The sequence below is a fragment of the Camellia sinensis genome, chromosome 6 (genome assembly GCF_055761805.1).
Source record: "Camellia sinensis isolate YWXY chromosome 6, ASM5576180v1, whole genome shotgun sequence".
Classification (NCBI taxonomy): Eukaryota; Viridiplantae; Streptophyta; class Magnoliopsida; order Ericales; family Theaceae; genus Camellia; species Camellia sinensis.
Window position 1 is genome coordinate 184894115 of NC_138966.1, and position 27471 is coordinate 184921585.

Sequence of the window (27471 nt, forward strand, 5' to 3'; positions counted from 1 at the left end):
TTGATGTACATACAAACTCACTTTTTTCAAGTGCAGCGTAGTCAAAATAATTTTCAAGCAAAACATGAAATCAAATGATTCAACTTTTGCAAATTAGTCTATACTTGTGTGCAACACATAGTAATGTTAGTCTAATAATCGAAACAAGAGCATATAATATAAATAAGAATTACATTGTGATTCGTAGAGGTCGATCTTTGATCGAGCGAGTGGGGTGCTCAATTCATGACCTTTCCCTCTCATACCTAAGTTCTCGAGCCGAGACACTTTGGTGATGACAGATAAGTGGCCTTTGGCACGAGTCCTAGGTCTCCTAAATTTTTCAAAAATATTTAGGTGGCGATTCTGTATCTGGCAAAGCAGTCCATTTTTTGCATTTTAATTCAAAATTGATTTTTCAAAAGATTTGCCGGATTTTGATTCTTTTGTGTTCATCTATTTCACATTACACTTGTAAAATCATATTCAGAACCATGAGAGTCTGAATTGTGGGGCTAGTCGTCTGCGAAAGGAGCACGAAAAGCAAGCTACGGGGGATTTGGTCAAAACCACATCATAATAAAACTTTAATGCATTAAGCAGAAGCACAAAAAAAAAAAAAAAAAAATTGAAAAGTCCAACATATACCATTATTATCAAAATATTAAACTTTAAAATAATATAACTTTTGATGTAAATGTTGATTTTCAATAAAAATTAGTATTTTTCAAATTTTCTATCAAATAAAATTCATGTTGACTATGAAATTCTTACCAAAAAAAAAAATCTATGACTGTCAGAATTGATGTAAACAGTAATAGTAACATGTTACTCTATTTGACAGTAGCATGTTACTCTGTTTCATAGTAGCATGCTACTCTGTTTTACAGTTACTCTGTTTGACAATAATATGTCACTCTGTCTCATAGTAACATGTTACTCTGGAAATATTGTCCAAGAAAAAAATATATATTTTACTTTGTCCTTACTCAATTATGTATGTTCTCCTTATGGTGTTTATGAAGCAAAATAAATTGAGTCGTCTTTTTCACCAAACAAGGGTCCAATTGAGGGGTTTTGACTAAATTTCCCTTTATATAATTTTATTCTCAAACCGTCTGAACCGCACCACGCACACTTCTACCCTTGATTGGGAAAAGCTTAATTAGTGTTTGTTTTTGTCGAGATCAAATACTAATGAAGCCTTATCTCAATAAAAAATAAAAAATAAAAAAATCTCATTATTAAGGGTCTTACTTTTTTTAAGTCACTTTTTGATTATTTAGTGGTCGTTTATTTATTTCTTGATTTTTTACAAAAAGATGCATAGAAAAGTAGAGAGAGTGATGTAACAACTTGTTTAACTTTATTACTTTTTGACTTATTTAGGGGCTTCCCAAACGATCCCTTAAATAAAAAATAATTAATTGTTTAGTTTTGACTAGAAAATATGTCACTTTTTTTTAGTAGAACCATCATACTTGAAAAAATGTTATTATTTTGGGTACAAACCCTCATCTTTCTTATCTATAACCTATATATAAAATAATGAAAGTAAGCATGTCCCTTTGCATCTAACACATCAAATTATCTGATTTGCCCTAATATATTAGCTGGTTGAAGTTTCAACATAGGAACAAAAAAACAAAACACCTACACATGAAAGCGCTGGAAGTTTCTTCTGATGACTGTTCTGCTCGACCTGTGAGTTCCAAGAAGGTGAGACGGTGTGGTTTGTTGTCTTTCTCAAACGGTGATGCTGGTGTATGCGCAAGGGTCATACAGCAATAGATTCTTTTGAATCGGTTTGGTTTGCTTTTTCCTCCCTGTTTGCCCTACTGGTTTTCCTGAGATGCAAAATCAAGTAGGTGAGTCATGCTGAGTAATAAATTGGTATCCAGAAATTATGTGGTTCCAATTTTCCAATCTACAAATCACCGATTGTCTTACATGTGGTTTGCATTAGCTGGCCAATTGTAGAGGATTATATATATACCTTTTGCTTCTGATGTTGGTACTATCTGCATCTATAGCAAATAAAATAAACTGGTATGCTCATCTTCTCTATCTCTTTGTCTGTTTGTGTTCATGTCTTATGCCTACTTCTATTTTAATGTTATTATCTATTCATGGGCTTTTTTTATTGAGGCTGTGTTTGTTTTATTATGGGATGATTTGTCCATCATGCGTTTGCAAATATGTTTGACTAAGAGATTGAGATGTTTAGGCTTCTATACATTGGGCTTATTTTGTTGATGATATGTTTGTTTTGTCATGAGATGATTGGTCCACCATGTGTTTGCAAATATGTTTGACTAAGAGATTGAGATGTTTTGGCTTTCATACATTGTTCACAATGTGTTTGATAATTAAGACTCATAGTTTGAAGCATATGAACATAGTAGTGGTAAGAACAAGCTACTGGCAGTGAAAATTGATTTCTCACAAACAATTTAACTTTCATAAACTTTCTTAATTTATCAATCTAACTTTATAATCAATAATTCCACCCTGATGTTGAAAAAAAAAAAAACCAAACCAAGAAGAAAAAGAGCAAGAAAAAAATAACACCACCAAATTGATTTCTCACATACACTTTAACTTTCATAAACTTCCTTAATTCATTAATCCAACTTTACAATCAAAACAACTTGTCCCAATTTCTAAGTGGCAAATAAATATTTAAGCATAGAAAATTGAGCATAAAACCATATCATGATGTTGGGGCTTAATGAATGTAACTGAAATGATCTTACTAATTTGTCAATAACATATGATTGGAACATAAAAATCACACAAAACAAGGTTGGGAAAACAACTCACAACCTGAGAGATGTAGGCACAAAGAATAGTTTTTTAACACAAGACAACAACTCTGAGTCAGTTTTATTGCATACACTTTAACTTTCATAAACTTCCTTAATTCATCAATCCAACTTTACAATCAATAATTCCACCCTGATGTTGAGACAAAAGAAAAGAGCAAGAAAAAAACAAAAACAAAAACAAAAAGAAAGAGCAAACCAGGAAAAAAGAGCAGGAAAAAAAAAACTAGCAAACCGGGAAAAAAAAACAACAAATTAGGAAGAAAAACAGCAAGGGAAAAGAAAAAAAAAAAAAAAACCACAAAATTGATTTCTCACATACACTTTAACTTTCATAAACTTCCTTAATTCATTAATCCAACTTTACAATCAAAACAACTTATCCCAATTTCTAAGCTAATTACGATTTTTCTTTCCTTTTCTCTATCCATATCTAGAGTTTTTTGTGATTTAAATTTTTATCTTTGTTGTGCTTTTTGGCAAAACCTGGGCATTTGAATATGCCTTATTTGTATATTTTGTTTTGTGTTTCTTCAATTCGAGAATTAAACACACCCATCTCTCTATATATCCTGGTTTAGTGTGTGTCTCTTTGAATATGCCTAATGGGTTTAGTGTTTGCGGTTGTGTTTTGTGTGTGTAAATTTTGGATTTAGTATTTTGTTTTGGGTAGTGATTTCATTTAAAACTGATCCTTAGGGAGCTTAGGGAATGACCTAGTAATTTTTAAAATGTCTACCTCATTTTATTACTTTTTGTATCTTGCTTTCTCTTTATCTGGTTCATTACAATTCAAGTTTTTTTCATGTTACAGGTTGTTATTTTTTGGAAGTACAATGAAATTCTTGGCAAAGGAGCTTTTAAAGACAGTGTGTGAACCTCATTTCCTCATATTATTTTGAACTTTCATTGTGCGTAATATTTTCCTACCTTAAATATATATATACACATCTATATTATTTTGGTTTGTTCTTTGTGTAGTTTTAGAGCATTTGATGACTATGAAGGGATTGAATTACAATGGAATCGGGTAAAAAGATCTATAGGGGTTGTTTTGTGAAATTCAATACCAGAAAACACAATTACATATGTTTGGTAGCTTTAATTATTTAGTGCTTTCATAATGCTATTAAATATGTTGTCAATGAGGAACACAATAATTTAGATTTATTTAATTCTTCAATTTTTCCCTACTTGTCCTTCTCCCTGCAGTTTGCAGTTAAAAATATTCATGATGACAATTAAATTTTGGTTAGTTAGGGTTATAATTTTAGGCTTACACTGCAGGAATCGTTCTTCAACAGTCAACAATTGGAGGTAGAGAACCCAACGCTTGAGAGAGGTGGCATTGCTTATGATACAGTTTTGTTATATAACAGTCGGTAATGGCCACAAGAGACATGATTCATTCTTGTCGTTCTCTAATACAAGTTGTGCATTTTAATTTTTCTTTTTCTTCATATTTGTTGACACCGTTAAACCAATTTTAATTTTAAGATTGTTTTTTATTGAATTTGTTTTGGGTCAAAAAAATGTAGGGTTATTTGTTTGTTGGACTTTTGTGAGCACTTGGAATTTGGTTAAATTAGTGTTTAGTCGCTTTGTATTTAGTTTCCCACCGCAAACGCTAATCTTAAAATGTCGGGTTACCAAGTATAATTTATGTCAAGATTGATTTGTTTAACCTTGGTTATTTAGGTATTTGTTTATTGATTAATATGCGATTAAAAGTAAGATTGGAGTTTATCTAAAAGATACAATTTAGGGAACTATATAAATAGGGAAATAATATTAAATAAGGAAATAATGCAAAATCTGACTTGATGAAGATTAAACACCAAATCATTGACAGAAAACACCATAGCATGAGATGAATCATTTACCCACATTGCAATTCTTACTTTTATAAGCTCACAAACTTCCTCCAAATTTGGCTGCACCCCATTAAACACAACATCTTTTCTCAATTTCCAAATAGACCACAAAATTGCAATTAGGGTGGCATTCCAAATTCTTTACTCCAGCTTTTTCATACGAGTCCCAACCCAAAACTGCAGCAGACTCACCACTACCCTGGACATGGTGTCACTTGTGAGGTTAAATAGAGGGTTTTGATTGAGTTTTGAAAGAATATTAAAGAACACTTTGAAGGTTTGGCGTGTTCTTGAGGCTTGGGGTTTACTTGCACCATTCCAACCATCAACTCTATCTTTTCCCTCCTCCTTATGAATCAAAGCTTCAAGTAAAGGTAAGGGTCTTCTCACATCTTCATTAGAAGCATGCTAGGGTTTCTATTTTTAACTAATAACACTATTCCTGAGTTAGTTTTGTATTCATGAGTAGTTTTATATATTTCAGTCCATGAAATTAATGCTCCATTAAAATCCATATTTTGAATATGTTAAGTTAAATTCCTATTCATACTTTGTTTCATGGTTAATAACTCATGTTTGAACTAAGTTAAGGTATCACTATGAAACCTTCAAAAGGGTTAGTGTAACATGATTTTATAAACTTTGAGCACAATATTCTTAGCCTTCTATGAAATCAAAATAAATGATTATTTAATTAATTTAGGATTTTCATGTCAAACGTTAAAAAATATATTTTATGGCATATTAGAAAACTATTAGTATAAACAACATACAATCACACTTATTTAGAAAATGTGATTAAAAAAAAAGATATGATCACACTTATTTAAAAAATGAGATTAAAAATAAATATTATCACGCTCACTCAAATTAAGTGTAATTAAAATATCAATCTAATTTTTTTTATCACACTTCTAATAAAAATGAGATAGTTTCATTTGTCAAAGTGTAATCTTTAACTATTTTTGTAGTGGTGGTAATGGATTTAAATTTTGTGCCAGCTAAAGAAAGCGATAATGGAATTTCTACCAATCATTGCTTCAATCACTCAATTGGTCGTGTCCCTCCTATTCAAAAGGTACTTCAATTCTTGCTTATTTTGTAGCCTATATATGCATAATAAGCACATGGTTTGATTGCATTATTTTTATCATGTGCCATCATGGAAATTCTAAAAATAAAAAGTAGATTGTTGATTCTTTTCCAAAATAGCAAATAAATTTACAAAACATTTTTACGAAATTGTAATTTATTTTGGGTTTGCTTTAATTAGAGTTGTGATAAATATTGTTACACATGCAATATATTGCATGATTTTTTGAATAATATCATTCCCTTTATTTTGGGTTTGGAACTTTCCAGCTAAAACCTTGTGATCAACCCTTGAGAGGATCTTGCATTTATTGGATTAATCAATTGATTTGTATTGCAAGTTGTAATGTATTAATTTGTTAAATTAATTAATTATTAAACTATTGAAATTGAACTATGTTGATGCTTTTTTTGATTGATTCCTTAATACTAGGTTGATGCTTAATGATATAAATTGTGTTTGAATTTCCTAATGGAGCTACAAAATTAATACTTGCCCTGTTGGGTTAATGCCGATATAGTGGAAGTTTGAAGAGCTAATGATGATGAAAAGGTGGCGATAGTGCTACTTGATGATTCGAAAGGTCAGTTTGGTATTGCACCAATTTTTTTCTCAATTAACAAGAATGTTTGGTCTTATGTGTTTCATTGCTGTCGCTTTTTCTTGCATATCCCTATGTTCATGAAATTGTGCATGTTCACTAGCTTTAGATCAAGTAGCATCAGAAAGTAGTATTCATTTGTCTCCCCATTGGCTTTATGCTAAACCGAGTGAGACTAAAATGGTGAATTCTATATGATTTGACGATTGTAGCTCTGTTTTTAACTTAACGATAACCTTTGATACCTCCGTTATGTGTACCATTTTATATCTATAAAGGTGTAGGATATACTAATTTAATGATGGGTTATTTACACGGAGACCTCTTAAACTAAATGTACATCAAAAATCAAAATATTGAGAAACAGTTTCCGCTAAAATGGAGTTCAAATGCTCAAAAATCTCACTCCAATGCAGATAACTAGCATATTACCTTGCATAATTAAGCTGGCCAATGTATTCGCTTTATTTTTGCCTATGATTGATCCACAATTCTTGAATCATGTTCTATGGTTCAATATTTGATCAATTTGGCTTGTAATTTCAATTCATACAGTAAAGTCTATAGAATTTAATGACAATTGATCGTGTATTTGCCTCACTCTGTGATTCCTAGCCAATTATAGCGCAATCACCATGGATTTATTCCTAGCCGATAATCCAACTAGTCTAGGTTAAAAGTTTGTACTTTTGTTTCTTTGGAAAGTTAAAAAGAAAAAAAAAAAAAAAAGAAGAAAAGTTAATGCTTTATAGACTATATATTTTTTCTTAGGGAGAAGCTTTTTCTAGTTGGGAAAATTAACTGGAGGGTATTGTTGGGCTTCCATAAACTCATTATAGAGCCTTTATAGATGATTCGAACCGTTGAATATGTAGAACTTGTCGAGTACTTTATCCCTATAAAAAAATCACGTTGATTAAATACTGATAGCTGCTTGATCAGATCACATCCGTGTCAACAATTTATTTTTAAAATTATATTTATTGTTGACAGAAATGTGATTTGATCAAGTGGTTATCGATATCTGATCAACTTGATTTTTCTACAGAAATAAAATACTCGACAAGTCTTACATATTGACGATTTGAATCATCAATGGGGGCTTCATAACGTTCCCATGAAAGTCTAACAACCCTACAATTCAATATGGACTAGAGAGAAATCCTCCCCTTCTTTTGTTTATTGTTTAGAAATTTTGGTGAAATGAGTCAGCATATTGCAGGAAAGTGTCGCATTCCAATTGAAAAATGCCAAGAGTCCCAAATATTTTATTAAATGTTTCATATAAATATGAGACCCATATAATGTGGGTTTTATGTAGGTCTCACACTATGTGAGACATTTAGTAGAATATTTGATAAACATGTACGTCCCACACAATGTCAGACATTTAGTAAAATATTTGATAAAATATTTGAAATCTTTAGCATTACTCTTCCAATTTTTCCCTAAGGCAAAAGTAAATCAAATCTTAGTTCCCAAGTTTTTTATTTTTTTTAAATAATAACATCAAAAAATATATATATAAAGGATTTAAAGTAATTTTTCGTAAAAGCAACTTTTTCTCTTGCTTTGTCATTGTTCATTTTTTTCCTTCAACAGTGTTACAAACTCCTAAAAAATACAATTCTCACAACCCCACAACCCTCACTCACCTGTGATTGGTCCAAGAAAAGAAAAAAAAAAAAAACACATGATTGGTCCACATCATTTTAAAGGTCATGGGAATCCCAAGCATTTTTGTATTTTCCTTTTTTTTTATTTTTTTTCTATTCTTACACTACTTTTTATTTAATTCTTATTGCCTAAGCCCTAAGTTTCACTAATTTATTTGAGAAACATGTTTAACACTGTCCTTTTTCTTTTCTTATCGGTGTAAAGCGCATCAGCCACTCCAAAGTTCGTGCAAAATTGATATGGCATTTGCTGTAGAGGCTGCATGGTGGGCAACGGTAACCAAGGTAAACATGTTAAAAGACCGTTGCCTGGCTAAACCCACTACAATATATAAATATTTTATTTAGAAATTAAATTTTTTTTAAAAAAAAATCTCACACAAAACATTAATAGGCCAATTTTAGTCGTCAGTTACATGCACAATGTTTATTTTTATTTTAATATAACTGTGATATAAATTTTTTTTTTTAAAAACACATGATGTGTAAAGATATAGAAAAGATACTTGAAAGAAATTTCTTGGAAGAGATTAACTTTAAAAAAAATTGGAAAAATAATTGTTTTATTAAAGAGAGCCCATGATGACGTTGGACAAATATAGCCGTTATAACACTGTTACTGAGCAAAGTTAAAGCAAGGTGTTGCATAACGCCATGCGGTCCAATTGAATGCATCAGCGACCGACGCATCCTCATCATTTGACAAAAGTAGCAATTATCGCTCTCTCAAATCTCAAGTCAAGCTAGAAATTATTGGATTACCGTGTGGCACAATTCCCATACACGCGATCTACACAATTGTTACGTGTGTCTGCATAGGCCGGGATGTAACTAAGAGAAAATTATGAGAGGTTATGGCTCTTGTTTCTCTAAAAATTATTGTTTATTATTGAATTTTGAAAATATATATCATTTTATACATAAATGATCCCTCAATATAAAAAAAAAAATATCATTCTTCTTCTATCTTAAATTCTCTTTCTATTTTACACCAAAAAGACTTCTTCATCTTATTAGAAATTATTTCTATGGTATTTAAATTTTTGTTTATGTATATATAATTTATATATATCATATTATACATACATATATGTTTTGTGTATATGGTAAAAAAAATTATTTTCTTTTGGCTCCTCTGATAATGAAATCCTGATTCCGTCCCTGTGCATAGGAATTGTTTGGTTGTATTTTACTATTTTTTCTTTTGTTAAATAAGTTCAAAAAATTTCACTATTTAAAAAAATTAAAATATTTATTCATCACCAGTTAAGAAAATAAAATATCTAATTAATTCCCCAAAGGACGCAGCTTCACGTGATATTTATTTTATTGGGTAATTTTGATGCATGATCAAGAAGTACATGAAAAGAATTGTTATTGGTGAAAAAAATAAGATTTATAATTTTGTATTAAAATATAAGGAATAATAAAAGATGTGGTATTTTTTATTAAAAAAGAATAAAGGACATGATATCATATATATATATATATAAGTTGTGTTCTTTTCTTGTTTAGGTAGCACATTCCAAATATTTGCTCTTTTTTTTTTCCTCTAAAAAAGTCATATCAATATGTTTTTTTTATTACATATAAAATCCTTCACAAATTTAATTTAAATTATAATAACCAATTTTATATAGATTTTATTTCAGAAATATTTATTTTTTATCGTGTATTTAGTTTTATCGTTGTCGAATTTCTTTTATATAATTAATCTTTTAATTTAATTATTATGATATTTTAAAAAAATTATTTCGATATACAAATAAGTAAATAAATAAAACAGAATAAACTTAATTATGTGTATCGCACGAATCAAATTAATTTTTTTATGTTTTATATTTTTTGTATATCTTATTGATGTCCTAATATTAATTTATAATTAATTTTTTATTTAACATGAAATTATTTATTACAAAACATTTATATTTATTTTAAATTTTATATATCTATATACAATATGTATGAATAATTCTAAAAGAATATTAAAGAAAAAAAAAATTAATACTCTACACATTTAATTCATGTATTTTTTTCTTAATCCAATCACAATATATTTATATTTTATATTTTATATTTTAAATAAATTTTGTGTCGTTCTATTTTTACATATTTTTATTTTCTAAATAAATATAAAAATAAAAATAAAATTAAATAATTAGAATCACTTTTAGTTTTATATTACTAATTCTTTTGCTAATTTAACTATTATTTTTTATAGCAAAATGAGTGTTTATTTTATTATCTTTTAATTTAATATATATCAATAAAATCATTATATGAAAATTATACTTTTATAGCACAATAGAACTAAAATTATCGAAATAAACAAATAATCAAGCTAAATTTATTATATATTAGTATTCAAGTAACACTTTTATAGAACAATAAGACTAAAATTATTAAATAAATATTTTAAATTAAAATGTTATTTTAAATTAAAATTAATATTATTCTTTTGTAACACATATTATAGTATAAAATATCATTACATTAATTAAAATTAACTCCATTATGATTTTATGTCAAACATATATTTCTAGAAGTGATTTACATACACGTGTAGTGTCTAATTTAATATTGATTGATTAAAATAATAAAACTCAATACTTTTTTTGTTAAGTTTTTAGAAAATAAATTGACAAATGTCAAATGATAAATAGTGTGGAATATTATTAAAAAATAATGATTTATCGAAAATCATTATATATATTTAAGCCACTTATTGATATTTCTTGAATAATTTTTAAATAAAAATTTTGAATTTATAGTATTATTAATAATGCACATTCATAAGCTCTGCCAGAAAAGATGTGTAAAAATAATTTGAATGGAATAAAAAATTTGCTATTATTATGATGTGCTACATAATTAATCAAAACTCCTTTGAGAACTGAAATTATTAAGGTCATTGAGATTTTGTGTCTAATTTTTTATAAGGACACCATTTATAATTTGAATTTATAATTTTTTATGCATCAATGTGAATAACTCGTACAATCTTACTGATATAAATATAAATCGTACATTTGAGTCAACCCACCTGAAGCACTTTTCGTGAAATAAAATACTTAAATATTGTCATATAAAATATTATAATTGAATAATAAAACACCACTTAAATTATAATTAAAGAACTGATGCAATACTTTAGACACAACAAAAAAAATATGAAAAATTAGCAAAGGCCTTTTCGAAGTGGAAGAGAAAGAACAAGAAAATGAGAAGGAAAAAATGGTGATGATTTTTAAAAAAAGATTGAGGTCTCGTTTGGCATGTAATGCTTTTAGCTTAAAACTCAAAAAATTATTAAAAAAATTAAAAAGTCTATAATTTCTATAAAAAGTCAAAGATTTCTTTTTTTTTTACTTTTTGCACATCTTTTCGTAAAAATTTACAAAGTCATTTTAAAGATACTATTGCAAAGCATAATACTATTGCAAGATTAATAAAATAAATAAATAAAATAATCCCAGTCCGTATTAAATGGTTAAAGTCTGAAATATAAAATAGAATCAATTTATATAATAGGTTTCTCAGCAATTTATTTGAAAAATTTGATTGTGAAGGTTTTATACAAAGTCCGAAGTCACCATCATTGTCGGTGAAGGTTTTGATTGTATAAATTTCTGAGCAATTTATACAAAGTCCGAAGTCACCATCACTGTTGGTGAGGTTTCTCCTATAAATTAAACACCTATAGACACATCTTTATCTACTAGTAACTCTCTTTTTCTTAGTTGATTCTGCCTTCATTGTGTAATTAAGAATCTACCATCTTCTATGTGTGTTCTTTTTTCTTTGTTTTTTTTCATTCTTTCCAATAACCATGTCTACCATAATGCAAGCAAGCATGCCACTCAACTCTCTCAGCATATCCATCAAGAGATGGCACTTAGCCTTTGCAACTATCTACAGTTCAAGAGCCTTCAAACAAATCCTAGCAAATAAACACACCAAATACCAACGTTCACCATCCTACACTGCCCTCAATGTCAACCTGGACCCCCCCAACTCCTTCAAGATTGATCAAAACACCCTCACACAGCTCATGAAGCAAAAGAATTCAGAACAGCTTGCTCAACTTGGAGGACTTGAAGGCATAACTTTGGCTCTTGAAACTGACTTGGAAAATGGGATTCATTGTGACGATGAGGACATTGCGTGTAGACATGGAGCTTTTGGCTCAAACACTTACTGCAAGCCACCCACAAAGAGCTTGTTTCATTTTGTGTGGGAGGATTTGAAGGACCCAACCATTCTCATCCTTTTAGTTTGTGCTGCAATGTCTCTTGGTTTTGGCACAAACAACATCGCCCAAAAGAGGGGTGGTATGATGATGGAAGCATATTTATTGCTGTCTTTCTTGTCATCACTGTCTCGGCCGGAAGCAACTTCAAACAGAACAAGCGGTTTGACAAATTATCTGAAGCGAGCGATAATGTCCAAGTTGATGTTGTGAGAGGAGGGAGAAGGCAACAGGTTTCAGTGTGTAAGAGGGGCTAATTTGAGCCCACTAAATTATTTAGGCCCAATAGCCCAAGATTAGTGAGCCCGAATTTATCGCAAGTCCAAGATTGTTGGGCTTGGATTTATCGCCGTCAAACGGGCTGAATGGCTCTAAGCCTCGAAAGGGTTTGGATCCACGAACCTAGAGACTTACTAAGTCAGGCCCGGACTCGAAAGGGTATTAAGCAAGCCTAGAGATCCGAGGCACTTACTCGGGCCCGAACTCGAAAGGGTATTAAGCAAGCCTAGAGATCCGAGGCATTTACTCGGGCCCGAACTCGAAAGGGTATTGAGCAAGCCTAGAGATCCGAGGCACTCGGACTCGAAATGGTTCGGATCCACGAACCTAGAGATCCGAAACACTTGACTTCGAACGGATTCAGACGCAATCTAGAAGTCGCTCCGTTAATGAGTCCCAGAACACTTGCGGGCTCGGAGCTTTCCGGGATCTACGCACCAGAACCATGGGCGTAATGGAGTTCGAACAAAGGACCCGATCCCGAGGACGGTGAGTGGAGGTAAATTCACTCTTCGGTTAAACTAGCCTATACCCGGGTCGAGGTGGCACGACCTCGGGGGGTCCATGAGACTCGACAATATTTTGCGGCAGGACGTCCTCTGGGACTACCCCTGACCCTTTGGGATGATTGGGGATCATTGGTTAGGTGTGGCTAAGAAGAAGGGTTCGCCGAGGGATTGATCTCCTCTTCGGGGTTTTCTCATCCTCGGAGAAGTCACCTCCTCGGACAAGGTGGTTAGAGAGAATATCCCCCATGTGCCTTGCACATGGGCTCCATCCTACATCATGAGGTGCCTATAAATAGCACCCACCCATAGCTTTACAAGGGATGGATTTTGGAGATTTTTAACTCTTGGGAAAGAACTAATTTCCCTTCTCCATTATCAACCTTGAGAGTGAAAGTGGGAGATTCATGGGAGAGCCTTGCCATTATTCTATTCTCTAGCCATTTTGCCTTCTTCTTCACCCAATCTCTTATCTCCATCATCTCCTTTGTTGTTGTGTTCCTAAGTTGAGATTATTGAAGAATCTAAGCCTCTCACTATATTCTAGAGAATTCGAAGTTGTTCTTCAAGGATCTTCGAAGATCTTCGAATTTTCTAACTCTTTTCTTGAACCCTCTCCTACATAGTGTTTCAAATTGTGGTGGGAGATGTGGTTTTCTTGAAGATCGGAGACCGAGTTCCTGCTGATGGGTTGTTCATAGATGGGCAGTCCTTTGAAGTCGATGAATCAAGCACGACAAGGGAAAGTGGTCTTGTAGAGGTGAATCGAAGCATAAATCCATTCTTGTTCTCTGGAACCAAGGTAATATGCTGGAATTAATTTAGAATTTAGTAATTAAATCAAATACATTAAAAAAAAATTCAATTCTTGTATTAGAGTCTTTAAAAGTATAGTTTAGTCACAAGCGTATGTTCAAAGTAGACCTCTATATACAGGGTGGACCGGGCTAAGACAAACAAAACTTGTGTCCTGGGCCACAAAAATTGGCCCAAAATAAGGCTCCCAATTTTACAGAGGATGCTATTTGTACTCAAAAAATCATAAAGTACATCTAATTTCTCAATATACTCTATAAATTATTTAGGATTATAATTTACTCTCAATACATCTTGCATCTTACGTTTTTATCTAAAAATTATTACTTTTGATAAAAGGACTCTATTTTATAAATTCACTAAGACCTCATACTACTCAAGGTCGGGCCTGTCTATATAAAGAGATACGTGGTCATTTTTTTGATGTATAAAGAAGTAGAACAAAATTTGAAAAATAGAGAATACAAATTGCTTGCACAGAATTAGTAATTATTTTCAACAGGTAGCTGATGGGTTTGCTCGAATGCTTGTCGCTTCAGTTGGAACCAACACGACATGGGGTAAGATGATGATCAAAATCAGCCACAATTCCAGCGAGGAAACGCCATTACAGACCCGTCTCAACAAGCTGGCCTCAGCAATCGGCAAGGTTGGTTTGGCAGTGGCTTTCCTAGTTCTCTCAGTGCTCTTGTTTCGCTACTTTAGTGGGAAAACAAAAAATGGTAGTGGCAAAACAGAGTTCAATGGAAGCAAGACAAAAGTCGATGATGTGATCGATGCCATGGTGAGAATGATTACTGCTGCGATCACCATTATAGTCGTCGCGATTCCTGAAGGCTTGCCATTGGCTGTCACGCTTACTCTCGCGTATTCAATGAAGAGAATGATGGCTGATCAAGCCGTGGTTCGAAAGCTCTCTGCTTGCGAAACAATGGGCTCTGCCACTACTACATGTACTGACAAAACAGGCACACTTACACTGAATCAAATGACAGTCACAAAGTTTTGGCTAGGCCAAGATTGCATAGAAGGAAGAGGTTCAAGTACCTCAATTGCAGCCAATGTTCTTGAATTGCTCTGCCAAGGAATAGCTTTGAACACAACTGGCAGTGTCTACAAGTGCACTTCAGGATCCGAATTTGAGTTATTGGGTAGTCCCACTGAAAAAGCAATTCTTTCTTGGGGATTCCTAGAATTGAACATGGACATGGCAGTGTTGAAAGAAAATTGTATGGTTCTCCATGTTGAGGCCTTCAATTCGGAGAAGAAACGAAGCGGGGTTTTAATGAAGAGAAAATTTGACAACACGGTCCATGTGCACTGGAAAGGAGCTGCAGAAATGGTACTCGCGATGTGCTCTCATTACTATGATTGTTCTGGAAACATGAAAGTTCTGGGTGATAGTGAAAGAATGAGATTTGATCAAATAATTCAAGGCATGGCTGCTAATAGTCTCCGGTGCATCTCTTTTGCTCATAAGAAAATCTCAGAAGCAGAGCATGCAGCAGGAGAAGATGATCAGAAGCTAAGTGAAACCTGCTTAGCCCTATTGGGGATGGTGGGTCTGAAAGACCCATGTCGACCCGGTGTGAAGAAAGCTGTGGAAGATTGTCAATTAGCTGGAGTAAGCGTCAAAATGATCACTGGCGATAATATTTTCACTGCAAGAGCAATTGCCACCGAATGTGGGATACTCAGGCCAAATCAGGACATAGGCAATGACGCAGTAATAGAAGGTGTGAAATTTCGAAACTACACACCTGAAGAGCGAATTGAAAGAGTTGAAAAAATTTGTGTGATGGCCAGATCTTCCCCCTTGGACAAGCTTCTAATGGTGCAATGCTTGAAACAGAAAGGTCATGTTGTCGCGGTCACTGGGGATGGCACGAATGATGCACCGGCCTTGAAGGAAGCAGACATAGGCCTTTCTATGGGGATTCAGGGGACTGAAGTGGCGAAAGAGAGCTCGGACATTGTCATATTGGATGATAACTTCGCTTCTGTAACCACGGTCTTGTGTTGGGGTAGATGTGTTTATAACAACATCCAAAAATTCATCCAGTTTCAACTCACTGTGAATGTAGCTGCACTTGTCATCAATTTTGTGGCAGTTGTTTCAGCCGGTGAAGTCCCTCTAACCGCGGTCCAGCTTCTGTGGGTGAATTTGATCATGGACACATTAGGTGCTCTGGCTCTAGCCACAGAGAAGCCCACAAAAGAGCTCATGACAAAGCCACCGGTGGGTCGAACCGAGCCACTTATCACCAACATCATGTGGAGGAACCTGCTAGCTCAAGCTCTGTACCAAATAGCAGTCCTACTGGCCTTGCAGTTCAGAGGCGAATCGATATTGGGGGTGAATCAGAGTGTGAACAATACTTTGATCTTCAATACTTTTGTGCTTTGCCAAGTCTTCAATGAATTCAATGCACGAAAGCTCGAGAAGAAGGATGTGTTTGAAGGGATATTGAGGAACAGGTTGTTTGTGGGGATCATTGGGATAACCATTGTTCTTCAAGTGGTGATGGAGTTTCTGAAGAAGTTTGCAGGTACAGAGAGGTTGAGCTGGGGGCAATGGGGAGTGTGTGTTGGAATTGCTTCTGTGTCTTGGCCCATTGGTTGGGTTTTCAAGTGCATTCCTGTTCCAGAGAAGCCATTTTTCAGCTATCTCAAATGGCAGAACTTGAAATACATTTGCAAATAATCAACTGGAGATTTCAGTACTTAATTTGTAAAATGTGCACCTAGTTTTCTATCAAAATATTTATAATCCGAGCAGAAGGTTACTGCTTGATATTCAAACTCTGGTTGTATTGTATGTATATTTTGACATGTACCAGATGAGAATCTTTTGTTTAACTCTTAAACATAAACTGTTCTATTTTATGTGTCTAAGACTCTGTATGGCTATAGATTCTCAAATTCAAGTCTAAACACTGTTTTCTTTCAGACCAAATTTGTGTTTTCCAAAAAATGAAAACAGAAAACAAAAACACAGCCAAACAGGCCCTAAATACTTTCTGTGCACCACTGGCCCCAACCCCAATCCCAAAAAAGAGGGCAGCCAAGTGTATGAGGTGCACGCCATTGTGGGATCTAGGACTTACCACAATCCCAAAAAATAAAAATAAAAATGGAGGAAGTCCATTAAAATGCACTACACAATAAAATGTTTTTCAATTTTAAAAACCCAATCACAATATGGTACAGAATGCACACCGAGTAGTGTGCAATTTCAAGCTGCCATGTTGGAGCTCTGATTACAAGTTGAGGCTGAGCCTTTGTGTCACTATACCAGTGCTCCTCATATGACTTATTAGAGAGTTGGACAATCTTTACAACATCTGAACAATCACAAATTGGATATTAATAGAGTTTCAGTTTCTCCCAAACAGATGTGCCATTATTTATTGACACACCAAATCCAAAGCAGCCACAGGTTGAGGAACTTTGCCATTGTCACTGGGAACCAAACTGTCGTAGTATTCGACCAACACTTCCCAACCACCCGGGCACATAAATCCATCCGGAGGATTTTCCTTGTTCTTTGCAAGCGTTCGCATCTGAAAAATTCAAGTGAACAATTAGATCAGTTATACCTCACATGCATGAATACAAACATGATGCACTTCTTTTCTAGTTCAGTTATATTCATTCACTAAAACGTAATGAATTTCCCTCCAGCTTCTTGGGAGTGGGGTGATGTTGTTGCCTAGCCTCTAGGGTTATGAGAGGTTTATTTCTCCATCTAGGGAATCTTTTTTTTTTTTTTTTTCAATTCTCACAGTTCTCTTTCTTTTTTCTTTTTAATACCTATTTTAGCCAACTATCAGATAAAAATGAAAAGTTTGCACTGCTTCTTTGAGAAAAGGTACCTTGGTGCCTGAAATGAAGACGAAATCCTGAGGCCTTGCAGGATCAAAAAATGCCATCTTCCCCTGAGTCTTATCGTATGCAGCCACCTGCAGTTGCGCATAATAATAATGAACAATTGGGGTCGTATCATACCAATTTAAAGGACGCGCAATATGAAGGAGATCGTAACAGAGAGAATTGCTTGTATACCTTGAAAGGGAGGATGTTTAGCCTCTCCAGTCCAGGAGCCATGCTCAGCACCTTCTTTCCATGGTCGGCATCGTATAAATCTCTTTTCTCAACTGGATGGCTCATGCCAGCCGGGTCCCGCCCAACAATGTAGAAGTTGGCCCCTGCATTAATCCGAGCCTTGGCATGCCACTGCACCTCAGTAGGACCAGCATAGTGCATTGGTGATGGGAATATAGAAACCACAGTAGTCTCCGGATCAAGAACCCCATCTTCAAGTACCTGATGAAACAGAAAAATTCTTAAGGAAAATCAATAACAGCAAAATGTCAGCCGAGTTGATACAAAATTAATAATAAATTAAAAAAATTACAAACCTTTTCGTGCTGCTTCATTCGCCAACTAAGAGGAACATCATCGGCTTTTGTGTAGCCTCCCAATGGATGAAGCAAGAGGACGGGGTTCTTGTATCCCATCTCAAGAAGTCGACGACGTGTATCTGTCATGAGCAGAGCATGGCCATTGTGCACTGGATTCCTGAGCTGGAAAGCAAACACAGCATCGGCATTACGCCTTGTGAATTCCTCACGGAGTTCTGCAGGGGACAGTCGGAATCGATCAAGACCATCGTGGTACTTGATTGGCTCTATAACCTCCAAATCACCCCCGATGAGCCAGTTTCCAGAATTGGTTATCGCTTCCTCGACATAAGGCAAACCAGGGGCAGTTGTACCCCAAGTTCTTGCTATTCGTTCTTCTTTGTTATGCTTGTAGATCTCAATGCTACAAAATCCATTGCAATTAAGCAATTAAGAACTAAATAAATTATGATTTATCTGAACAATAAAAATTAAGAATAGGAAACTTTTGGGTAAGAATGAGATCATTTCCAAGTGATTCATATGAGAAGTTATTGGTTGATCTTGGGTACTATCCCGTAGTGTCCCAATAGTGTTGTGATTGATCGAGAGGGTGAGACCCATGAATTTGTGTTGAGTGATTGAGAAACATTAGGGAGTATAGTGAATTGTGATTGAGGTGGTGGGACATGGCCACATAACACCCCCAAGACCAACCAATAATTTTTTTTGGATCCATACATCTAAATTTCTGACTCTTACACCATCTGCCAGAAATGTGGGGTCTTTAGAAAGATTATAAAGAAAGCAAAAATCTCACTATCTTCTCTGATATGCACGATGAGGATTAGATTATGGAATACCAAACATCCGTAAAAACATGTTCTTAATTATTTTTTGGAAAATACTATAGGCCTCATATTTTTTACCAAATAAAAGACTAAATATCTTACACGAGTGTAAATCCCACACTCATATGAGACATTAGTCATTTATTTAGTAAAAAATTTAATATCTTCGACATTACCCTTTATTTTTTTCAATTTGAAATTGTATGACATCGAATCCAATTAAATCAATAATTTGGTAACCACCGACATAAGACCAAAAACTGAAAATGATAGTGAAACAATCAAATATTAACATCAGCAACAGTTTTCACACCTTTTTCATGTCCTTTATAATCCGTGATCGATAACAAAGTTTGCCCGACAAACAAGGAGACAAGAATTAGAGATGATCCAAACTCTACAACTGCTACTCTACCTTTATGACTCCATTATTAACTCTTCAATACTTATCAATCTTCAATATTTGGGACTAATACAACAATTTAACATAAGAAAATGTTGAAGGAAACAATGAAAATCAACAATACCCAAAAAATTACCAAAAAAAAATATCTATAATCACAATTATTAACTTTAAATCTATATATATTTAAGATAAGATAAATTTCATAGCAAAATTTCATTGTAAATGGTATTTTTGAATTTTCTACTTTCATGAAACTTACTAAATTTAAGATAAATTACACTTGGTACCAAATCCCATTTTATCCTCTCCCCTTCCATTTGTGTCTTATCATCAGTCAACTGCAAATTTTGTCAATCTATATTGTTTGGGAAGGGCTAAAGTGGCTATTTTAGTCACGAAAGACAAAATATGCTATTTTAGTCACAAAAAACAAAACATCACATCCAACTCATAATCATTACACTCTTCTCTCACAAAAAAATCAAAAAGTCAAAAAGTCCTTCCCAAACCAAGCTTTTTAGCCCAGGCTAAAATAGCCAAAAAATCAAAAAGTCAACCCACTTCCCAAACAGAGGCTATAGTCGGTCTTGACAAGGGGCTTTGACTGCCAATATTGAAAGGTGAGTGAGCAAAGAAAGAGTTGGTATAAAATGTTGGGGTGCGAAAAGTAATTTATCAAAACAATAATGTTTGGGAGGAACTCTAATTTGACAGCTCTAATGGTAGGTCCCACATATTGATGTGATATTTTAACTTTTTTTTTTTTTTCTTTTTTAAAAAATGATTGAGAGCATTAAAAGTAATGCTCTAATAACACCACTAATGATGTGACAGTAAACCCCGCCCGCTTTCTATGCCCTTTTTTTTTTTTGATATTTCCAATACATTAATACTATTAGTTGGTCTTTTTTTTTAGTAATATGAATCATTGTTGTTCTTTTTTTGGTTTGACACTACACTACAGCTCACGTTAACATGAGCTCTAAGTATTAGAGCTCTATGTCACTATCCTTCATCAAAATTCAATTTTTTACAATTTAACCCATGATCTGCATTACCTAAATTTCACATATTTTAATTTTTCAACCCAATCTGACCCAAAAGAATAGCATAATTCACATTATAATACAGCCCAAGCCACAACAAACTCGTCACATTATAACAAAGCATCATACATAAGAAAACAAAAAAATAATAATATATGATATTCCGAAATCCAACAGCACTGGCATTATAATAATTGCAATTATGTGACTAACAAAAGCATATAAAAATCAGATATAAAATGACTAAAATACCCTTACTTGCTAAGAATCGCTACCGGGTTGTCGCCGGAGTCAACCAGAGCGACGGCGGAGGACTCGCCAATCCGACTCTTCTGGGAGTCGGTGATGGCGAGCACGATCGGCACCGACATGTTGACGACGGAGCCGTCGTCGAGTCGGAGCAGATTGAAATGAAGAGTTTGGAGGAACTCGGATTCTCTCATGAATCCTCGGAGTGGGCTAGCCCAGCCTTCGCTGAGCACGTGAACCCATTGGAGATCGATCCGAGACAGCTTGATTCTCGGCATCGAAAGGGCTTGTCTCTTCTTCTCGTCCCTCTGGGACTCCTCGACGACGAGCTCCACAAGTTTTCCGCCATCCGGGTTGATCAACCCGCAAGAAATTCGGATCTTCGTCGTTTTGGGATTTGAATGGAGAGAGAGAGGTAGTTTGAGGGGTGTGGAGAAATGGGTTTTGGGAAAGGAGAGAGATTGGTATGGGGTTTTGATGAAAGAGGCCGCCATTGATGCCATTGGAGGTGGAGACTGTTGTGTGAGAGCTGTGTCTCTGTCTGGTCTCTTTTTAAAGTGCTAGTTTGGAGGGGTTTTAATAATTGAGAGAGACAAGAGAGTATTGTGGGAATAAAAAAATTTAGTAGTTGATGTGTTTTTTTTTTTTTTTTTTGAAGTTAGGATGGATTGCAAGGTGAATTTTGTAGAGATTGATTATGCAATATCTTTACTTATAGTAAAAATGGGGGGATGAATCTAGACACCATTTTTTACTCTCAAATATTTTTGTGTTTTTCTATTTTATATTTGTGTGTCATTCAACTTTCATCCTGACGTTAGTACTCATGTCATGGTTTGGGGCACCCTACTCTTCCAAACAAAAGTATTCACAATTATCCAAACAAATCTTAATAAAAATATGATTTTTTTTTATGAAAATAGTGTGATGGTGTTATTTTAATAATTAAACATTATTTTATTGAACACTTTAAGTCCTATTCAGTGTGTTCTGTATTAATTTTCTGAATTTAATGTTTTAAAAATTGTACTTTTTTTTCATTTTTTTTGTTTTTAGTAAATAATTTTTAAATTTTAAACAATTTTTTACTTTTTTAAATGTACTTTACTTAAATGTATCTAAATAATAAATTATTTGTGAAAAAAATATTTTAAAAAATTAATAAATACACAAAAATATGAAAAATGTACTGATTTTTTATATTTTTTTGTATTTTTAGTATTTAATTTTTAAGATTTTTTTTACAAATATTATACTTTCTAAGTGTATTTATGTTTTTAAAAAATTTAAAAATTACTTAAAATATTTAAAATTTTAAATAAAAATAAAAATATATAAAAAATAAGAAATAAATTTTTTTTAAAAATAAATTCTGAAAATTAAAAACAAACGGAGTGACTTTTTTTTTTCACTCATACACATGACTTAAGAGATCTGCAACAAGCAGATGCCTCACGCCAAGTCTCCACTTTTGTTCCACTCCTATCTTGGCCATAACATCAGTACTTTGGTTAGCCTCTTGGGTAGGGATGGCAATTTAAACCCGGCCCGACGGGGACCCGACCCCCCGTCCCCGATAAGAGTGGTTTTTTTTCAAAAAATACCTTCGACAGGACGGGGATGGTATTTAAAATTGAATCCCCGATTAGTTTCGGGCCGGGGACAGGGATAGCTTTCACAGCCCCGGACCCGCCCCGGCCCCGTCCCCGGCTCCGTTCCCGTTTTTCCCCCGAAATGAAATTACCATAATACCCCTTAATTTATTCATATATATAAGCCCCTTTTTGTTAATTACTCCTCTGAGTTGCCTCTCTCTCACTCACTCACTCTCTCTCTTCTCCGCACGCAGTCGGCGATGGCGTCATCGCTCCTGCTCACCGCCTCCTCCGTCGGCGATGGCGTCCTCTGAGTTGCCTCTACCGTTGCGCCTCACCGCCTCCTCCTCTGCCTCTCACCGCCTTCTCCTCCTCCGTCACTTCCTCCTCCTCCAAGCCACCGCCGAACTGTCGCCTCTCGCCTCTTCCTCCCTCCACGCACAGCAGATCTGAACAGATCCTCCCTCCACTACTCAGATTTGAGCAGATCCTCCGTCCGCCACCGTCTATCTCTATTTTTTTTTTTTTTTTATGATGTTGCTATTGATTATGTTGTTGATGAAAATGATGTTGTTGTTGTTGATGATTTATTATTGATGATGTTGTTGTTGATCCATTCCATATACAGATTATTATTTTTTTTTTTTTGGTTGAACAAATCTGTGTGTGTGTTGTGAACAGGTCTTTGTGTGTCTGTGTGTTGTGAACAGGTTTGTCGGGGATTTTTCAGAGTCAGGGAAACCCGATCCCCGTTAGGGGGCGGGGGCGGGGGTGAGGGAGGTGATGCCTCCCCCGTCGGGGATCGGGGACGGAGAGGGTGATCCTGGCCCCGCCCCGCCCCGTTGCCATTCCTACTCTTAGGAGGTGTTTGATTTGGCTGCTAGTCCGCTGAAATAGAAGCTTGACTGCGTGTGGTTTAGTTTTAGAATTATAATTTGATAATAGAATTATATTTTGAGTTTATAAGTTGTTAAATTATGGTTTAAAAATAAAATATTTGTTTGGTTATGAATTTTGAAGATAATTTTGAATTAATGTTAAATTGAGTTTTGAATTTTTGAAATGAAAAAAGTTGGTTGATTATGACATTTGAAAAGATTTTCAAAACTTAATTCAAAAATTTATAACTCATAACCAAACACACAACTCAAAACTTTATTGAAAATTCTATTCAAAGCACATAACCAAACTCTTTTTAAAATTCAATTCAAAAATAATAGTTTTTGAAAAAAATAATTTTTATTTAAAAAATTAAAAAATTCCAAATTTTTTATTTAAAATATTAAAAAATATATATATATATATACTAGTGCTTTAAAATTACTTTTGATTGTATATTTTGTTAGAAATTTTTTAATTATTTTTTTTTAAATGTTTTTTTATTTTTTAAAAATTACTATGACAAATTAATTTTTAAGATGAAATTTTTTTGTTAATTTCAAAAATATCAAAAAGAAATATACATTTTTTTTCAAATAACAGGTGCCAATTTCCCAAAAAAATAAAATAAAATAAAATAAAATAAAATGGCATTAATCCAGTCAACCGGCCAGACGACCTACCGAATGTCCGAGAGGATGTCCGAGCAGACCACCGGGTAGACCCAATCTACTCTTTTCAAAATTCAAAAACTCTCTCCTCTGCCAAACATGTGTTGAAAAGTAATGGTTTTGTGGTGACTTTAATGCAATATTATAGTGGGTACCAATCCTCAAGTGAAGTGGATTAAAGTGGTTTAAATTCTTTGTAGTGAAATTTTTATACCATAAAAAGAATGACAAAAAATTATTATGATTTGAATGAGAAATTAATTCATTAAGTTAGCCTCATAAAAGAAGTGTTGAGAAATGTGTAAAATCTTCTATCCCATGTTGATTGCAGATGAGAGTATTGATGAGTATTTAAATCTCATTTTTTGCCCAAGGGTGTGAGCATCCAAATTTTTCGAAGAAAGGGAACTATGGATGCTTCAATGATGAACTTGGGCCAAAACTATGGTCCAAGTTAATTATGCAAAAATTGCCACACACGCGCGCACGCCCGTGGATCTTGGGCTTGAGGCATTGAATTAAGTGTGGGGGTTGGGCTGGTTCTTGGCCTACCCATCTTAATCTTTTTCGGCCAGGCCAGATATGTGGCTGCAAGATTATACATATTATACATGTATATATATAAAATGTATCACCCCTCTACATTCATGATGGATTAATTCATCAGTTTTGCAGGTTAATACAGAATTTATTCCTGTATTTGTAAGGGACCTTGATGGCAAGAGTCTCTCTCTCTCTCTCTCTCTCTCTCTCTCTCTCTCTCCATGTGTATAAAAGGAAGCCCTCTCCTTCAGTTTTTTACCCAGAAAATTTGCTCTCTTTCTGTTCAAAGTTTTCATCTAGTTTTTATATTCTTCCTAGAAAGAGAGTGTTGTCGTAGTTTTATTCGCCGAAGCTATACAGTAGGTGCATTGTTGTAACTGGTCTAATCGTCGTATCTTGGGAGACAGACGTCGAAGAACCTCCAACACCCAATCGGTGAGGCGACGAATCTGTTTTAAAAACACTATCTAATGTAAGTTTCGATTTGTTCTCTTTTTTTTTTCATTTTATTTTATTATGTATTCTTATCAACCTTGTATTTTTCAACATGTTTTTTGTTTTGAAATTTAAATTGGTAATTATGAATCTATTTGTTTTATTTAATCACACAATTTTTTGCAACATGTTCTCAAATGAATTTGAAATGTGACTTTAAAATCAAATTTTGAAAATTTAACTAAGCAAAGTATTGAAACATAAAGGCAGAATCATAATTCCACATTCAAACCAAACACCGCCTTGGAGTTTTCCACGGGTGATTATTCAATACTCCCGGAGTATGGACACGTGATACTCCATAAGGTTTTGATTGGTGGAGAGACACAAGGGCCCACGATTTATGTTGGGGATGAAGGAATAATGTGGAGCTAAGTAATTAGTGATTGGTTTAGAGTATGGACACATACTACTCCGAAAGTATTGAATAATTTTCCGTCTTCCACAAGAGTTCCATGGGATGATTCTTGAAGAATCCCTTCATTCACGAGGTCCACTGCAACTTGGCAATAAGATTCTATAAGTCCTAATGTAATCATATGATTTTTATATAAATCTATTTATATATACATATATATATATATATTATTCAAGTATTTTATGAATAAAATTGAAAGAAATGGTTAGAGAGTCAAAATCAATAACAAGATTTCCTTTTGGTGATTTAAGTGCATTTACTAGGAGTATTTAAAACATGGTAAATTAATATTCAACTTTCTAATTCAAGAAATTTTATCATATTTTTTCTTTGGAGTGAAGTGCAAGTCATGGGGAAAAAAAGAGATAGAGAAATATGAATTTTTGTTGTCTGAAAATTTTTCAATTTAAGTGATTATTGATAAGACATTTAAGTATTACGGTAAAATTTTAAGTTTGGATCTGTGAAGAGATATTGGCTTGCATTGTAATTTACAGTTAACACACTAATCATTAAAATAAAAATAAAAATGAAAACAAACTCAATTTTTGAATTTTTAGAGTAATTATAAACAACAGTAATTTAGTAACCTGTGAGGATAAACTTGTCTTTTCACACAAGGAAGAGCTAACTCCACAATCAAAATTTGTAGTGCCCAAATCACCAATCCAAAATGTCTTTATCTTTATCAAAAGAGTGCGAATTGTGTCGGCTGGTCTTCTTGTATGATTATTTATGATTTAATTTCTTTCTAGGACTCTTCCTTGTTTGCTATTATTATAATTCAAAGATAGCACAAGACACTATTCTTCACATAATAGTCAAGCCTTTTTCTTCTCCCAAATTGAACCTTGCCCATTTCATAGCCAGGTTCAATTGCATCATTTGGAGGTCTTGTAAACAAAATTTTCTTCTCGATAATTAATTAATAATTTACATGTTTAATAATTGTGATAAAAAGGATGATGAGTTGTGCCACCATCCAAGGAATTAGAGGCGGCACAGTGATTTAGGAACTTGCCTAATAAATTCCTAATTTTTTAAAGGATTTTTTTACTTTTGTTCACAAAAAAAAAAAAAAAGTCATCATAAAAACAAAATATTCTCTCCGTGCAAAGGCGGATAAAAATTCTCATCTTACAAAATAAAAATAAAATAACCATATATTCTTTTAGTAAAGTGATGCCCCACGTGTAAAATGAACCATACAACATCTAATAATGTCACGTCATTATTGGTAGTTAATATCACCCATCCATAATAAAATTATAAATGGATTATAAACCTCACAATTGAGAATAACTATTTATTCTCCAATAATTTTGTAGCGGACACATATATTAAGTGAAGTTGATCATGCTTACACAATATTTTGTTATTAAATGATAATGTCATGTATCAATGAAATTATTGAATCAAATTGCTTGGTTAGAGTTTTTCAAAAACACTTTTCAGAAAATTTTAGTTTCTTATTTTTCATATTTTTTTGTTTTTATTGAATTTTTTTAATATTTTAAGCAATTTTTTTTAATTTTTAGATATACCTAACAAGTAAAAAATTTATAAAAAAATCTTTTTTACAAATTCACTAAATACCAAAAATACAAAAAAAAATATGAGAATTCAGTATATTTTTTGTATTTTTATGTATTTATTAATTTTTTAAAATATTTTTTCATAAATTTTTTACTTTTTAGATACATCTAAGTAAGGTGCATCTAAAAATGTTTAAAATGTTTAAAATATTCACTAAAAATTAAAATAAAAAAAATATGAAAATCAAAAAATTTAATTTTTAAAAAATTCAAACCAAAAACACTGATTGGTTTTTAGGAGACAATTTCAAAACAACCTTATCGCTGTTGCATTTGACATTTGCAAATTTCAGAATCATAGAATTTACTTCAACGTTAAATATAATGTGAAAGCAAACATCGTATTTAATTGCATCTATACTATATATTAAGTAAAAAGGAGTTTTTAACCCCAAGTCTTATGGGAATTTCAATCTCTCAAT

At 33.3% G+C, this 27471-nt stretch overlaps 2 protein-coding genes, 1 long non-coding RNA gene and 1 pseudogene across 8 annotated transcripts in view; 3 read left to right on the forward strand and 1 right to left on the reverse strand.

Moving 5' to 3' along the window:
• The window catches only part of LOC114316473 (putative calcium-transporting ATPase 13, plasma membrane-type), a 58483-nt gene extending 41057 nt beyond the window's left edge, over positions 1-17426 (forward strand). Inside the window, exons 1-2 of one of the 2 annotated variants that reach the window (XM_082875645.1) lie at positions 13715-13884; positions 14401-17426. In XM_082875645.1, coding sequence (XP_082731771.1) covers positions 14422-16602 — 2181 coding nt within the window. In that variant the 5' untranslated portion in view covers positions 13715-13884; positions 14401-14421 and the 3' untranslated portion in view covers positions 16603-17426. Of the gene's footprint in view, positions 1-13714; positions 13885-14400 lie in introns of those variants that run through there. The other variant, XM_082875643.1, reaches the window with a different exon arrangement.
• On the forward strand, positions 1467-7907 carry LOC114316472 (uncharacterized). Of its 4 annotated transcripts, none has more exons than XR_014333650.1 (6): positions 1467-2028; positions 3619-3715; positions 3786-3834; positions 4092-4186; positions 5680-5756; positions 6292-7907. It is a non-coding gene; the product is annotated as an uncharacterized LOC114316472 (long non-coding RNA). The 4 variants fall into 4 exon arrangements; XR_014333648.1 differs by having other exon boundaries at positions 3619-3675; XR_014333651.1 differs by lacking the exon at positions 3786-3834.
• Positions 8058-13902, forward strand: LOC145792547 (putative calcium-transporting ATPase 13, plasma membrane-type pseudogene; annotated as a pseudogene). Its single transcript, XR_014331920.1, has 2 exons — positions 8058-12540; positions 13709-13902. The product of XR_014331920.1 is annotated as a putative calcium-transporting ATPase 13, plasma membrane-type pseudogene (transcript).
• Positions 17052-21640, reverse strand: LOC114316471 (ATP sulfurylase 1, chloroplastic). Its single transcript, XM_028263132.2, has 5 exons — positions 20863-21640; positions 18320-18725; positions 17964-18224; positions 17774-17860; positions 17052-17461 (listed from the first exon to the last, which is right to left on the reverse strand). The coding sequence occupies exons 1-5, from the start codon at positions 21354-21356 to the stop codon at positions 17306-17308; spliced, it is 1404 nt and encodes a 467-aa protein (XP_028118933.2). The 5' UTR covers positions 21357-21640; the 3' UTR covers positions 17052-17305.
• Between the last annotated feature and the right edge of the window lie 5831 nt (positions 21641-27471).